Here is a 13,421-nt window from a genome sequence, read left to right as displayed (position 1 = left end):
TACCAGTCACAGGAGTAGCCAGTGAAATTATTTTGGTAGAAGTGTTATTAAATGTTAAGTGTTATTAAATGCACAGAGGTATCTAAAGTGTGAAAGATTTTAGATATACTTTTTAATCCTGACTCTTCATTACTTTTGTTTTTAAAGCCTAGTTTTTGTTTTAAGCTGGATACCCCATTAATTGTAACTCCAATCTTATTAACCAATAAAATGCATTAATTTTATTTGTTAAAACGATTGGAGTTACAATTCATACATTTTTATTTCAACATGCAAAACAACCCTTTTCATTGTGCAAAATGTTGCTTTCGTGCTTAATATGACTAAGTTATATTACCTCTGTTTATTATAATGAATATGGCAAAAAAAGAAAACACAGATGCAAACAGAAGATTTGATTTAAATTTACTAAGAAAGTTGCAGAACAGAATACATTACCTCCAACCAGAATGGATTAAAAAATAGCATATTATAAAGGAATTTATTAAAGAATCATCTGTTTCCTTATCTAAGTATATCATAATTAAACCAATTAAGTGTTTAAAAAGTATTTATCTTTTTCTTTATAAATATGCAGAAAAGCACTACAATAATATTAATTACAACTAGTGCTGTCTTATTTAGTTCCATTAATGCAAACAAATTGGCTTTCAATCCAATCTGTGCAAGTTAATTTTAGGAAGCAGCAAATTGTTTTAGATAGTAACATCCAAAGAAAACTATACTTAATTCTATTCAACTGTGGGAGCTTTGGATTTCTTCAATACTTCCCTGACAATTACAAATCACCCTTGGGAAAAAAATAGGCTGTGCATAGCCATTTGTGTATGGCAGCGGGGTTGTATATACAAATACATGTATATATCTGCCAAATGGGAAAAATCCCTTTAGAGGTGTCAAGAACTTGGTCCTGCCTAAAATTGCTCAGTAGATTCCAGCCAAAATACAAGAGTTTTTCTTAATCAGCTATGACAAGTATAAAAGAATAAAAATGAAACTGTGGAGACACTTTTGCCAACAAACCACATTCTCTTTCCTACTGCTCCTCTTAGTGTTAAAAAATCATACAAAAAATATGACCGACTGATCACATTGAAAAGTACTTTTAGATGGGTTTGCATCGGAATCTGTTACATAATACCATATGGTCTTTACTATTAAAATAGTACTGGATACTTTAATGTCAATATTTTACCAACTTTGTAATGGTTTTATGGAAGGCAATGCCAAAATTTCAATTAAACAAATGCTTCAAGAAAACTAAAGTGAAATACACATATCTGAAAAACATGCTACTTCCAACATCTAGTTCCAGCCTAGTTATTAAGGAACTTGTTTTCCAAGTTTCATTCCATCTTGAAACCAGAGTAGCTCAAAGCTTAGCTTTGTCTGGTTGGAGCTGTAGATTCTGTAGCTTCATAGCCATGCCCATATTCCCAGAAATTTTCAACTTCCCTTGAAAGAAAGCCTAGAATTAAAAAAAAAACAGAATTACATTTTACTTGTTAATGTATTTATTCAATTCTAAATAAAATGTCTAACACCAAGCCTTTCAAGGTGAAAGCCAAATAATTTGAGGCTGAGTAGGTTATTTTATTTTAAGATTATCTTTTTCAAATGTGTATAAATCAGTCTACAGATCTAATTTATATAAATGGGAGATGAAGCAAATAATTTGATCAAAAAGGAGAATCATTTTACTTTAGGCAAAATAATTTTCAGTGATGCCTTGATACAAAAGCCATTTTGATCATAATTAACCTAAAATCATAATTAGCAGGGTTTTTTTAAAAAAATGTTCAGAATAACAAAATTCAATCTACGTTTAATTTGTTGCCAACTTGAAGGTACTTAGAAAAATGTATTTATTGAGGGAAGAAACGGTGAAGTAAACATGTTTGTTCGTTTCCTTTCTACATCTTCTATTTTTTAAATTCTTTTCTTTTATAGTTAACTTGCAATTGTAATCTTCAATAAAATTACTATTTTAAAAAAATAAAAATGTATTTATGGAAGTAGCCTGTGCTGACAATATTTAGCAAAGTTGAACTAAGCTAGCTAGAATCCCTCTTTTAAGATGATCAGTACATAAATGTGAAAAGCAAATAAAATAAATATGCATGTACTCATAACATCTAGAATTAATTTAACTAAGAATTAATTTAGAAACACAAGGCAAGAAAATGCTAAGTGAGCACCTGTCCAGCCTAGACGAGTTCAAATCACCAGGACCAGATGGATTACACCCCAAGGTTCTGAAGGAACTGGCAGATGTGATCTCAGAACTACATCTTTCAAAGATCCTGGAGCACTGGGGAACTACCAGAGGATTGGAAAAGAGCTGAAGTAGTTCCCATCTTCAAAAAAGGGAAAAAAATGGATCCAGGAAAATACAGACCTATCAGCCTGACCTCAATACTTGGGAAGATCTTGGAAAAGATAATCAAGCAACGAATCAGCAAACACTTAGAGCAGGCATGTCAAACTGCTGGCCCACAGGCCGGACATGTCATCCCGAAACTGCATCCACCCCACTGCTGGCAATGGGGAAAAAGTCATGATACGTCGTGCAATGTCACGTGACATTGCAAGTTTGACATGCCTGACCTAGAGGCAAACAAAGTCATTTCCAAAATCCAACATGGGTTTGTCAAAAACAGATCATGCCAGACAAATCTTATTGCATTCTTTGATGAGGTGACAAAATTAGTGGACTAGAGGATTGCTGTGGATATATACTTGGACTTCAGTAAGGCATTTGATGAAGTAGACCAAAACCTACTACTTGATAAAATAGAAAAATGTGGATTAGACAGCATCACCACCAGATGGATTCGTAGCTGGCTGACCAGCCGTACTCAGCATGTGGTCCTCCATGGAACTGCATCTACATGGAGGGAAGTGTGTAGTGGGGTGCCCCAGGGCTCTGTTTTGGGCCAAGGGCTCTTCAACATCTTCATTAATGATTTGGATGAGGGGATAGAAGGGGAACTCATCAAATTTGCAGACGACACCAAGTGTCAGGAATAGCCAACACTCCAGAAGATAGTCTTAAGATACAGAAGGATATTGACAGACTTGAACATTGGGCGCTATTTAACAAAATGAAATTTAATGGTGAAAAAGGATCTACATTTAGGCAAGAAAAACCAAATGCACAGGTACAGTATAGGTGGTACCTTGCTCAATAGTAGCAACTGTGAGAGGGATCTTGGAGTCCTAGTGGACAATCACTTAAATATGAGCCAGCAATGTGCTGCAACTGCTAAAAAAAGCCAACACAGTGCTAGGCTGCATTAACAGAGGGATAGAATCAAGATCACATGAAGTGTTAATCCCACTTTACAAAGCCTTGGTAAGGTCACACTTGGAATACTGCATTCAGTTTTGGTCACCATGATGTAAAAAAGATGTTGACACTCTACAAAGAGTACAGAGAAGAGCAACAAAGATATCAGGGGACTGGAGGCTAAAACTTATAAGGAACAGTTGCTGGAATTGGGTGTCTAGTTTAATGAAGAGAAGGGTGAGGAGTGACATGATAGCAGTGTTCCAATATCTCAGGAGCTGCCACAAAGAAGAGGGAGTCAAGCTATTCTCCAAAGCACCTGAAGGCAGGACAAGAAGCAACGGTTGGAAACTAACCAAAGAGAGAAGCAACCTAGAACTAAGGAGAAATTTTCTGAGAGAACAATTAATCAGTGGAACAACTTGCCTCCAGAAGCTGTGAATGCTCCAACACTGGAAGTTTTTAAGAAGATACTGAATAGCCATTTGTTTGAAATGGTATATATAGTATCCTGCCAGAGCAGGGGGTTGGACTAGATGGCCTCCAAGGTCCCTTCCAACATTATCATTATTATTATTTATACAAGTTTTATTGATTTTAATATTTACATATACATATATTTGTGAAGCAATATGGTGGTTGGGTAATTAAAATAAGCAATAACTATTTGTAAATAGTTCAGGTTACATCAAAAGAGATGCCCTCTCTAATTCCCTTAGAGATTACAAAGTCAAAATAAGCAATTTAGTATATTTCTAGTTATAACCAAGTCAATCAACAAAATTCAAAATATATTTTCACTAATACATATCCATATCCTGTTTTTAAGTTTTATCTAATTGCAATAGAATATTCTTGCATAGCCTATAGTATATATATAAAAAAAGCTTAATTTTGGTTGACCCACAATTCCTTATTTCAATAAAGAATAATTCTTTTGTCTACAAAACTTATATTGTTCATTACAAAACATTCATAAGTTTTACCATTAGTCTAATTTTCACCTTAGCAAATCACCAGTTATTAAAAATACATTTTTGCCTTAACCATTCAACATTAAAATGCTATCTTTTATATAAAAAATTCTAGATTCTATACTATAGTTCAAAAATAAGCACTGAATATTCTATAAGGCATCTTAACCATACATCAATTATTAAAATATTATCTTTTGATATATCATTCTAAATTCTATAATGTAGTTCAAAGTTATATTTCCTTTACAAATCTAAAAGCTAAAAATAAAATCAGTGATATTTCTTTAGAGATTCTCCTTAATCCATAGAGAGGTATTTGTATAGTCTATCTTTAGGGATCCCAAAAGAGAATCAAGTTCAGTCTTTTAAATCTAACTCTTGCCTTCCTTTTGTGCCAATCACACTTTGGTCTTGGTATCTTTAAATTCTCAAATGTATCTTCCTTTCTTCCTGTACCCCTTATTTGAGTCCAGGGAGTGTGTCCAAATGTCAGTTTTGCAAGAAACATGTCCCCTTTGTAACCAATGTATTTTTGCTTTAGTAGTTCAGTTTTTGGTAGTTGATATAATTGTCATAGAAGGGACGCGGTAGCTCAGTGGGTTAGGACGCTGAGCTTGTCGATCAGAAGGTCGGCAGTTTGGCGGGTCGAATCCCGAGTGCCGCGTAACAGAGTGAGCGCCTGTTACTCGTCCCAGCTTCTGCCAACCTAGCAGTTCGAAAGCACGTAAAAAATGCAAGTAGAAAAATAGGGACCACTACGGTGGGAAGGTAACAGTGTTCCGTGCGACTTTGGCGTCTAGTCATGCCGGCCACATGATCACGGAGACGTCCTCGGACAAGCACTGGCTCTTTGGCTTTGAAACGGAGATGAGCACCGGCCCCTAGAGTCGGAAACGACTAGCACGCATGTGCGGGGGAACCTTTACCTTTACCTTATAATTGTCATTAAATCAGTTAAATCTTTTTGTTTTTCCAGTTCTATCTGGGTTAGGTAGAAAGTAGTGGCTGACATTGTGTTTGACATTTGATTAATTGAATTTCAGTATAGTGTATTTGGAAGTCTTTAGTGTCTTTACTCTTGGTGTTGCTTTCTTCAGGTGCTTTTGCTTTTTGGCTTGTAAGTTTTGTAGCTGCTATTAAAGTTTGGACTTTAAGGTTTTCTGTAGATCAGGGGTGTCAAACTCAATTTCATTGAGGGCCGCATCAGCATTGCGGTTGCCCTCAGGGGGCCGGGTGGGTATGGCCTGGGTGGGCGTGGCCTACTGGGTGGGTGTGGCTAGAGTGCGTATGGCCTACTGGGTGGGCGTGGCCAGCTCTACATCATTGCATCAAGGGTGCCTATGGGGGCCTGGGCAGGAGTGGGACAGATCTGAGGGTCTTTGGCAGAAGGAGGGTCTCTGGGCCAGGGCCAAGGCAGTGGGAGCCATTCCCTCACTGTTTCCAGGATGGCTTCGTGGGCCACATGAAACCAGTTCGCGGGCCGGATCCGGGCCCCGGGCCTTGTGTTTGACATGTCTGCTGTAGATTGCTCTTGTTCTTTGAAATCTCCTGTTTTAGTGTTAGTTCCCACTTCTTCTATTTGGTTTTCGGTTATCTTTTCCTCATTTAAGGTTAGAGTTTGATTTGGTGGCTTTAAATTGTCAGATTTTTCATGCAGCTTGGCTTCCAACATTATCATTATTATTATTATTATTATTATTATTATTATTACTATCATCATCAACATCTGTCATTTAATCTAAAATAATTGAGAAGGGAAAACAGGGCGAGCTGTTTTCATTACTCCTCTGTGATAAAGTAAAACAGATATTGGAATTTTTATTTTTACTTACTGTCTGAGGATTGATCTTGCCAGTCATCAGTGACAGCAAATCTTCATCACTCATTGCAATTGTACAGTCGGCTTTCTTATCTATAATGGCCAGAAAACAAATAGTTGAAATATTGAGTAGGACACTAATTTCTAAAACATGATCTCTGTACTTGAAGATATTCCTCTTTCAAATTATGGGTGACTAGTAAAAGTAGGTAGGGTATCAAAAGCTCACAAATATTGATGGCAGACAAGTCAAAATTATAGCTGATAACATTACGACAGAAAAGTTGTCAGAGGTGGTCCTCAACTTACAACCATTTATTCAGTGACCATTCAAAGTTACAATGGCACTGAAAAAAGTGACTTATGACCGTTTTTCATACTTACCACTGCTGCAACATCCCCACGTTTACATGATCAAAATTTGAATGCTTAGCAACGGGTTCCTATTTTTGATAGTTGCAGTAAACTTGGGGTATGTGAAAACCTTTTGTGATCTTCTGACAAGCAAAGTCAGTGGGGAAGCCAGGTTCATTTAACAACCATTTACTAACTTAACAACTGCAGCATCATTAGACAGCATCACCACCAGATGGATTCGTAGCTGGCTGACCAGCCGTACTCAGCATGTGGTCCTCCATGGAACTGCATCTACATGGAGGGAAGTGTGTAGTGGGGTGCCCCAGGGCTCTGTTTTGGGCCAAGGGCTCTTCAACGTCTTCATTAATGATTTGGATGAGAGGATAGAAGGGGAACTCATCAAATTTGCAGACGACACCAAGTGTCAGGAATAGCCAACACTCCAGAAGATAGTCTTAAGATACTTAAAAACTGTGGGGGAAAAGGTTGCAAAATGGGCAAAACTTAACAACTGTCTTGCTTAGCAACAAAAATTTTGGGCTCAATTGTGCTCGTAAGTCGAAGACTACCTGTAGTTAAAAAAAAAAAACCATTGACAGAGTTTGTACTATGTATTATCCAGGTCACATTACTCAATTTATAGAATAACATTGGATAAAAAAATAGTGATTTAGATATTGTATTAGAAGACCTGAAAGATCAGCTTAGCAGCAGATTATCATGGGAAAAATCCCTGTGGTTGCTAGGAGTCAAGAATGACTTCACGATACATAAAAAATTGATCATACAACATTCTGGTGCCCATCCACAGCAAGAGAGATTCTAGATCAGGGGTGTCAAACTCAATTTCATTGAGGGCCGCATCAGCATTGTGGTTGCCCTCAGGGGGCCGGGTGGGTATGGCCTGGGTGGGCGTGGCCTACTGGGTGGGTGTGGCTAGAGTGTGTATGGCCTACTGGGTGGGCGTGGCCAGCTCTACATCATTGCATCAAGGGTGCCTATGGGGGCCTGGGCAGGAGTGGGACAGATCTGAGGGTCTCTGGCAGAAGGAGGGTCTCTGGGCCAGGGCCAAGGCAGTGGGGGCCGTTCCCTCACTGTTTCCAGGATGGCTTCGTGGGCCACATGAAACCAGTTCGCGGGCCGGATCCGGCCCCCGGGCCTTGTGTTTGACATGTCTGTTCTAGATTGAGGAATATAACTTTTCAGGCACTTTCAGTGTTACAGCAGCAGATGTACTCAAAAAAGTAAGTAGGGCCTGAACAACATCAAAATTTGATTAAAACATGATAAAATTCAAATATAATGTGCTGCAGTTCATATGATAACTCCTTGTATATTGGTAATTTTCTCTTTCTATCACCTACAAAATTATAAACCAATAGAAATTTTTAGTAGGGACAGGTGACCACCACAAACTTTTGGCGGTCTACATTTAAAAATATTGGTTCCCTACTTGATCTTTGCATGAATACTGGCAGCATTATAATCAATAGCACTTTTCATAACACAGCCAACTAATAGGCATAAAAGCCAAAAATGCTGTATCCAGAAGTGAAGGGAATAAAGGAATATAATTAAAATATTTCAAACATTTTCTTCTGCCCTACATTTCAGTTTCAAGTGTTTTAAAACTGGCAACTTGCAAAAAAGTCTCACATCAAGAATTACTTTTCATGTTTATTAAAAACTGCATCACAATACATTCATTTACTTGCAAATCTAATGCTGATGTCAACGCTGCTAACATCGGATGTTTTTGCATTGACAACAGATGGAAATGTAGCCATCTTTTCCTTATTGCTTTTAGAGTTAGATGATGCTGGGAGGGGGGTTGTGAATGAGAGTCCAGCTAGACATAACAACACTAAACCTAGTGTGAGAATCAAGGTTATTGAGCCCAGAGCTGATAAAGAACTGGTGGATGGAGAACTGGAGAGGAAGCTCGCGCTTTAAGCTAATTTGGGAATGTGATTTATGACTGTTAATTGAAGGAGGGAATTGTGCTTTGATACTACGTGCCCAGGGGAGGGGAATTCAGTTTTTGGCTTCGATTATGTAGTGCCGATATTATGCTACTCGAATAAAAGATCCTTTAAGGTAAACAATGCCTCAAGTTCTCTTCAAGAGAAGAGCCTTGGTAGAGCAGTGGGCTAATGCCTCCTTAAGTAACACCAGCTGCCTGCAATTAGTGCAGGTTCGCATCCCACCAGGCTCAAGGTTTAATTAATTTTAATTTAATTTAATTTAATTTAATAACATTTATATACCGCCCTTCTCCCTGAGGACTCAGGGCGGTTCACAGGGCAGAATAAAATAACCAATACAAACATTAAAAACAGATTAAACAATTGCCCTAGTTAAAAACAATATAATACAACGCTAAAAACCCCCAGAACAATTAAAAAACAAAAAATAAAACAACCCCAACACTCCCCCTCAGGCTAGGCCGGCTTGTACAAACAAAAATGTCTTGAGATCGCGGCGAAAGGAGCGAAGATCGGGCGCCATCCGGAGCTCTACCGGTAGCTGATTCCACAGCTCCGGAGCGCCCACAGAGAAGGATCTCCCCCTGGGGGCCACCAATCGACACTCTCTGATCGGTGGCACCCTGAGGAGGCCCTCTCTGTGGGAACGCACAGGGCGCAGGGAGCTTGATGCCGGCAGCAGATGTTCCCTAAGGTACTCCGGCCCCATGCCATGGAGTGCTTTGAATACCGTTACCAGTACCTTGAATCTCACCCGGAAGACAACTGGCAACCAATGCAGCTCACGGAGCAGAGGTGTAACGTGGGAGTATCGGGAGACTCCCAACACCACTCTCGCGGCTGCATTCTGTACCAGTTGGAGCTTCCGAGTGGTCCTCAAGGGCAGCCCCATGTAGAGAGCGTTGCAGTAGTCCAGACGAGAGGACACGAGCGCATGAGTGACCGTGCACAGATCATCCCGGCTAAGATAGGGCCGCAACTGACGCACCAGGCGAACCTGTGCAAAGGCCCCCCTAGTCACGGCTCCTATATGATCTTCCAAGGTGAGCCGTGAATCTAGGAGGACCCCCAAGTTGCGAGCCCTATCTACGGGGGGTAATAGTTCACCCCCCATAGTTAGAGATGGAATATCCGAATAAACCCGGGATGAAGATATGCAAAGCCACTCAGTCTTGTCGGGGTTGAGCTGGAGTCTGTTCCTCCCCATCCAGACCCGAACCGCCTCCAGGCAACGGGACATCACGTCGAGGGCATCACTGGGGTGGTTTGGGGTCGAAAAGAAAAGTTGGGTATCATCAGCGTACTGATGATACCCAACTCCAAAGCCACGAATGATCTCACCCAGCGGCTTCATATAGATGTTGAACAGGAGAGGCGAGAGGACCGACCCCTGAGGAACTCCACAAATGAGAGACCTCGCGGTCGACCTCTGTCCCCCTGCCAACACCGACTGCGAACGTCCCAAGAGATAGGAGGAGAACCACCGTAAAACCGTGCCTCCCACTCCCAATCCCCTGAGACGCCGCAGCAAGATACCATGGTCGATGGTATCGAAAGCCGCCGAGAGGTCTAATAGGACTAGGACAGAGGAATGCCCCCTGTCCCGAGCCCTCCAGAGATCATTCACCAGCGCGACCAATGCCGTCTCCGTGCTGTGCCCGGGCCTGAAACCCGATTGGTACGGGTCTAGATAATCCGCTTCATCCAGGACCAAAGGGAGCTGATGCGCCACCACACTCTCAACAACCTTCGCAAGAAAGCGAAGGTTGGAGACAGGACGAAAGTTATTCAATACAGCAGGGTCCAGGGCAGGCTTCTTGAGGAGAGGCCTCACCACCGCCTCCTTCAAGACGGCGGGGAAGATACCCTCACTCAAAGAAGCCGATATAACTGCCTGGAACCAGCTGCGTGTCCTCTCCCGGGCTGCATAAACCAGCCAGGAAGGGCACGGGTCCAATAAACATGTGGTGGTGCTCAGCCTCCCCATGATCCTGTCCACTTCCTCCGGAGTCACAGAATCAAACTCCTCCCAGATGATATCGACAAGACCACCCGTGTCCTGATCGTCAGACTCTGCCCAGTCAGAGTCCAAACCGGTCCGAATCCGAGCGATTTTGTCCGACAGATGTTGGTTAAACTCCTCGGCACGGCCCTGCAAGGGATCCTCCCTCACCTCCTGATTTAGGAGGGAGCGAGTCACCCTAAACAGGGCGGCCGGGCGATTATCTGCGGACGCGATAAGGGTGGCGAAGTGGTTAGACCTCGCCTCCCTTATCGCAGCGAGATAAGACCTAATGTAGGCTCTTAGTCGCAATCGGTCGGATTCGGATCGGCTGGACCTCCAACCGCTCTCTAGGCCCCGTCTCCGACGCTTCATCTCCCGAAGCTCCGCAGAGAACCATGGAGCTCGACGGGATCTGCACCGGGTCAGGGGCCGCAGGGGTACAACTCGATCAAGAGCCTCAGTGGCCGTCCTTTCCCAGGCTTCCACTAAGGCATCTGCCGAGCTGTGAGCAAGGGAGGCAGGTGGGGACCCCAGAGCTGTCTGGAACCTCTGGGGATCCATTAAGCGTCTGGGGCGGTACCATTTAATTGGTTCCAAACACCCACGGCGGGGGGTGGCAAAACGGAAGACCAGCCGCAGGAGATGATGATCGGTCCATGACAGGGGCATAATAATTGGAGAGCCCCCACCAAGATCATCTAACCACTGTCCAGATAAAAAAACTAGGTCAAGGGTGTGGCCTCCCTCATGAGTCGGTCCCGAAATTACCTGCATCAGGTCCATGGCCGTCATGGAAGCCATGAACTCCCGGGCCAACTCAGATGATCCTCCCAGCGATGGTAGGTTGAAATCCCCCAAAACTATAAGTTTCGGGAACTCAACCACCAGCGCAGAGAGGACATCGAGCAGCTCAGGCAGGGCCGCTGCTGCATGACTAGGCGAAAGGTACACCAGCAGCAAGCCCAACTGCGCACCAGGGCCGCATCTCAAAAAGAGAGACTCACACCCGACTATCTGAGGAACAGTGGCCTCCCGCGGACACAAGGTCTCCCTCATAACAACAGCCACACCCCCACCCCTACCCTGAGCCCGAGGCCGGTGCAGCACCCGGAAACCTGGTGGGCAAAGATCAACCAGAGGAATCCCGCCCTCTGGGCCCAACCAGGTCTCCGTGATGCAAGCCAGGTCCGCCTGCTCACCCTCGACCAGATCACGAACGAGAGGAGCCTTATTAGCGACGGACCTGGCGTTCAAATACACCAGCCGGAGCTCAGGGGGCTGCACACCCTCACTCCCGGGACCTTGGGGTAGAGCCAGAGGGTCGGAGTGCCTCACCGCTTGTAAGTAGCGGAGGGGCCTTCCCTGAAATCGATACGGCCCTCTGCTCCTCCATCTGCTGCCATTCCCTGATGTCGTGGGAATAGGTAGCCCCACGACCAGCCCTGGAGCCCCGGAGGTGACCGACCCCCGCTCCTCCCCCCAGCGATCTCCATCGGCCCTAGCCAAAACAGCGGTAGTTGGATAGCCCCCCTTATCCAAACAACCAAAAGAACCCTCCCGCTTCCCTAACCCCCTAAAAAATTTTGAAAGAAAAATGATCAGGGGCCTCTTATTAGGTCTACGACGAAGGCCCCTACCCGTGCCCAGCCAACTCTCAGGGTCCCAATAAATGGGCCCTTCCTCGAGGTTATAATCGGCTGGCAAGGCGGGTCGCACCCAGGAGGGGGGAGCACCCCTGAGGGCGCATAAGTCCGTGGACGAATATTTAAAGGAAGGCATAAATAGCAGTCCGAATCGTAGGCAGTCCATAGATGATAGTCCATGAGGAGGATCTATTCGGAGAGGGAGTCCCAGGCCTCCATCCAGCCGCTGCCACTCAGCTGGATAAGCCCCCCGGGCAGGCCCACCACCGTCCTCTCACTACGGTTACAGAGCCAATTCTCGGGGGGGGGATGGAAGTCTGGAGCAACCCCACTGGGCATGGCCTGCCCCATAGAGCTCTCACCTCTAGGGGCAGGAGATGTAAATTCGGCCATCCTCTCACAATGGCTAATACCCAGAGTTCTCTATCCTTTGGGGTATAAAGGGCAGTACGCAGTCGATTGTAAGAGCAGAAGTAACAAGCCATCATAGTCAATTCTGCTAACGGCCAAGTCCCCCATTGTCCCGTTATTTCCAGAGGTTGTAACTGACCACCACTCCATGGGCCCTCAGTTCCATAATTATTAGGGCCTTCCAGGCTGTGGTCAACAAAGATTGACTCCCCCAGGTCCATTAAATTCCCCGGAGCCCCCTCAAAGGTTGACTCAGCCTTCCATCCTTCCGAGGTAGGTAAAATGAGGACCCAGATTGTTGGGGGCAATTAAGCTGACTTTGTAATAATGCCGCTTGGGGGTGTGTGTGAAAGCCCTAATAAGCAGGCATATACATAGAATGAAGGCTACTGCTAAGCTTGTAAGCCGCCCTGAGTCTTCGGAGAAGGGCGGGATATAAATGGAATTAAAATAAAAAAATAAAATAAAGAGTTTCATCTGTCGGAACCATGACAGCTATATTCAATAATTATGCCCATTCCTATATTTCATCCACACTCCTAATATATAATTTGTTACCCTTTTACTCCAACAATTAAGAACTTTTTTAAAAAAAAATGACACTCACCAGTGTTAATATCCACACAGCCTTTACCATTTTTCACATCAACTATCCAAGTAGCTTCTTTACCCTCAGGACCATCTTTTATTTTAAAGGCAAAAATGCCACCAATTTTCTGGACATACTGTTCTCCTTCCTGTAATCATAATGTAAATGTACAATCATTAAAAGACGATCTTAATCTGGGTGTGTGTGACATATTTTCAACATGTAGACATTATTCATTAATCTGAGTGAATGATTCCAAACAACATTATATCTGGCAGTCTTTCATCTCTGTAGAAGATGTGCTGTTATACAGTTCATTTGTGAGCTCTACAACCCCAGTCTAGAA

At 43.3% G+C, this 13,421-nt stretch overlaps 1 protein-coding gene across 1 annotated transcript in view; it reads right to left on the bottom strand.

The window, feature by feature from the left end:
* Positions 1-388: 388 nt before the first annotated feature.
* Positions 389-13,421, bottom strand: part of SCP2 (sterol carrier protein 2) — a 39,327-nt gene continuing 26,294 nt past the window's right edge. The window contains exons 14-16 of the mRNA XM_083357828.1: positions 13,094-13,223; positions 6,099-6,178; positions 389-1,468 (exon numbers count right to left, since the gene is read on the bottom strand). Coding sequence (XP_083213954.1) covers positions 1,373-1,468; positions 6,099-6,178; positions 13,094-13,223 — 306 coding nt within the window. The 3' untranslated portion in view covers positions 389-1,372. The remainder of the gene's footprint in view (positions 1,469-6,098; positions 6,179-13,093; positions 13,224-13,421) is intronic.

Source organism: Vipera ursinii, assembly GCF_947247035.1.
Source record: "Vipera ursinii genome assembly, chromosome: 3".
Classification (NCBI taxonomy): Eukaryota; Metazoa; Chordata; class Lepidosauria; order Squamata; family Viperidae; genus Vipera; species Vipera ursinii.
Note: the sequence above shows the minus strand (reverse complement) of the source record. Positions and strands in the feature narration are given on the sequence as shown.